Genomic DNA, 3,771 nt, shown 5'->3' on the forward strand with positions numbered 1-3,771 from the left:
TAAAAATAGTCATCAGTAAGAAGTAAAAAGTGCAATAGCCGACACATGAATTTGATAGGCAGTGTAAAAGAGTAGGCAGGGCAAGAATAAATACAAGTTGTGTCAGGATATGTAAATGTAAATATAAATCTATTCCCTTGAGTTATACCATGGTCACGGTTTAGCAAATTCCTAGTAGGGTTGAGAACGGCCAGATACATATATATATAAATGCACTTTCATTGCACATTTGAGTTTCCATAGAACTTGAGCTGGAACACAAATATGAGTAACACTGAGGTGTTGAGGTATTTCTGTACACTAGAGAATAGTGGATATGACTGATGATAAATGACTGATGATAAAGGTAACAGTTATTGGTGATTTAAGGAATTGTTTGACAGACAATGAGAATGACAGTGTTGTTTAAAAGAAGACATACGATGGTCTCTTCCAACATGCCTAGACATGCCTAGACAGAGGTTAACAGGAGAATGTTTCTCTTCTCACATGCTTATACGTAAGACGCCAAATATGTATAAAGACATAAGTAATTACAATGTACAGTATATAATACTGGATAACTACATTTAAAAGGAAAATGCTATTGAAGTGAACCAGGGTATCCTAAAAGGGTAGAATGTGTGTTGCAATGATGAATATGCTTTTGAATTAATAACAAGAATGGGATTATAATTTAATGTATTAAAGTAATGTAACTAATTGAACTGAATGATGATACAATGATGATACAATGATGATACAATGATGATAAGTGATTGATTGATTATTCTGTGGAATAAATAAACGTTGTTGAAAGACAACCGGGAGGACCCAGAATCAGTAACATCATGTCTGCACCTTCCTTTGTCAAATGACTAACTACAACCTGTTTCATAGGTTGAACATATCTCTGCTATCAGGTGCCATATCCTGGTACCTGTAACATGTACTTGAACTGTACTGAACTTGTATTCACGTAGCTTTTAGCTGCACATTAACTTAGTGCAGCTTGTCCCAGCTTGTACTGAGATTCATGCTATTTTCATGTTCTTTTTCAGACAAATTTACTTGTCCACGTTGTTTGCAGAAAGGGCAGATCTGCTGGCACTAACAATGTCTCCTGCTGTGGAAAACACCCTCTCGCTAGGGACAGAGGTAGCAGGTACAGCCAGGTAGCGCTTTGCTAACATGGCAATGTGAGGATATCTGTGCTCATTGGTCTTCCACCATGCAAGTTGGTTGGAATCCAATGAAGTGCAGTCCACTGCCATGTATGAGGTAACCTCTTCCTCCACTAGCTGCCAAGTAGGCTTATTTCTCTCCTCGGTATTGAAGAATTCGCCAAACAGTTCAGCCATGGCTGACTTCTTGATGGGAGGAGATGCTCCGGATTCCTCTGGGTCTGCTCTCCCTGGGGATGACCTGGCTCCTGTTGTCTCTGTGGCCTCACGCTGCAGGATTAAATGACAATAATATCATATTTTAAATTAGTAATGATAATAATAATACAACACTTTATTTATAGAGCACCTTTCATGCAATAGAAAGCAGTGCTTTGACAAAACAAAAAAATAAAAGTTAAAATTATAAAGAATAAATGGAAATATGAAGTATTAACATTGTAGCAGCAATACAAATGTTTCAAATTAAGCAATGAGGGCATTTATGCACACGAAAATAACCATACAAATTAAAATACATTACCTGTTCTTCAATGGCCAGAATCTCTGTTGTGAGACTGTTGTAGATCCTTTCACAACAGGCATTATCCACATGAGGAAGGGTCTTGAACCTCGGATCTAGAGCTGTGCACTTGTGGAGGAAGTCCTTCAGAGCAGGGTCTTTGTATCTTTCCTCCAGGTTCCATCTGATGGCAGCTTTCATTTCTCTCACAGTTGGACTGTCTTCTTCATTTGATACCATAGATTTCTGAATCCTGGTTTTCAGAGGCAGGATCATTGAAACTGATGGTGTGGTTTCAGTGCTCATCAGTGTTGTGGTTGTTTTTAGGGCTTTAAGGACCTCAATAATATCCTCTGCCATTCTCACATCCTGGTCAGACAAAGTGGCTATGTCCTTGTTCTTGAGAGCCTTTTCTGCCAATGCTGAGTAAACAGCAGCTTGCTGCTCAAGATACCGCTCCACCATATCATAACTGGTGTTCCAGCGAGTGGGGACATCGTGAATCAGGGTGTGTTTTTGCACATTAAGCAGCTCCTGCTTGGTCTGCAATATATGTGCAGCTGTTGTGCTACGGTGGAAGAAAGATACCACCCGTCTGATTCTGCCTAGCAGTCTAGACACCTGGGCCCCGTTCCCCGTACCTGGATAACTGAGTTAGCCGGATAACTTTCGGTCAAGTCTGACTTAAGCCGGACCTTCCCATTCCCCGAAGCTGGATTGTCTAAATCACCATGACAACAGATCAAAAAGTTTGAGCCTGGTCGAGAGCAGGCTTAAGTTCAGTTAGCCGGATGAACCATGGCCACGCCCCCGCAAAGAAGTGACAGCTCGTTTCCTGAAATGATTCTCACAGTCTAGGATCTGCATTATACCATTCTGAATTACGTTTCTGTGCTTCGTTTTCCTAGAGGGGGCTTTTGAAATGTATAATAATAGAACTAAATGCTGATAATAAATCATATTGAGCCTATAGATTTACTTTGTCCTAAATAAAATAATGCACGTCATATACGGCGCTCGGAGTCGCGATAGACGCAGCACGCTGCATGTGGTTATTTTAATAACGGCTCATTGCAAACGTGAATCCCGCGGGGATATTTTTAATGAATGAAACCTATCGGCCGTTTGGCTCTGATTAGTTTCATATATTAATCTCCGCTGTAGATTTGCTTAACGGAGCGCCGGATTGTGTTTCATTCAAGCATAAAATTGAAGTGTCTATGCGGGGATTGTGGTTTTTGTGTGATATTGTAACTGGGATTAAAATGTCTGATGAGATGCGCTGTTTGACGGATTTGAGAAATTGAATGAGCCGTTGACGTCACATTAATGCATTTGAGAATAAAGAGATAAAACTTCATTTTTTGGTAAGAAAAATATTCTAAACACGGGTCTCTCGTCCATTAATGCATAAACAATGAGTATATCACGTCTGGCACAGTGGCGCAGCGGCTGGTGCTGAATCCTGGCAACCGGGCGACCGGTGTTCGAAACCCCGCGTTTCCAATATAATTTTTTTGGAATATAATATTAATGATTATACGCAAAAGTAGCCTAGTTTTAAGTTAAAATATTATATAAATATACATGCATTGAGGATGTCATTCTTTATATAGCTCTCAACGTGCACCAAATTGAATTATTCCTACATTGCAAAAAGAAGGAAAAGACTAGGAGAAGTGGGATTCGAACCCGGGCCGCCTGTGTGAAAGTCAAAAGCAGAAACCATTACACCACAGTGTAGATAAGTAAAAGATCCACCATACATCAATCAATGGGTAAGAGAGCCGTATCCTTATTCTGCATAACAGTTTAACTAATTATTTTCGCTAGCAAGATCTCATTTGATTATCCATTCCATAAACCTACTGCCAGCAGGCAAGTTTAAAGAAATATAATCTGATTGATTGGGGTAATGAGGGACTTAAAATTAGCCTATAGATAACGCATTTAACTTGTCGGCGAGGCGATTGAGCCGTACTGCAACCTGTTAATAAAGTTTTAAATCAATTAATCAATCAATGCCGTTAGAAAATCAGGATCTCTGCTATCGATACGTGATGGCTTTTCAACTGAAGCGGCCGCGCGCACTTATCCTGGGTCTCA

At 39.9% G+C, this 3,771-nt stretch overlaps 1 protein-coding gene across 1 annotated transcript in view; it reads right to left on the reverse strand.

The window, feature by feature from the left end:
* LOC311245440 (troponin I, slow skeletal muscle-like) overlaps positions 1–1,866 on the reverse strand; it is a gene marked incomplete at both ends in the record, with an annotated part of 19,937 nt that extends 18,071 nt beyond the window's left edge. The window contains one exon of the mRNA XM_084335282.1: positions 1,687–1,866. Coding sequence (XP_084191408.1) covers positions 1,687–1,866 — 180 coding nt within the window. The remainder of the gene's footprint in view (positions 1–1,686) is intronic.
* Between the last annotated feature and the right edge of the window lie 1,905 nt (positions 1,867–3,771).

This window comes from Notolepis coatsorum (assembly GCF_963971535.1).
Source record: "Notolepis coatsorum genome assembly, chromosome: 18".
Lineage (NCBI taxonomy): Eukaryota > Metazoa > Chordata > Actinopteri > Aulopiformes > Paralepididae > Notolepis > Notolepis coatsorum.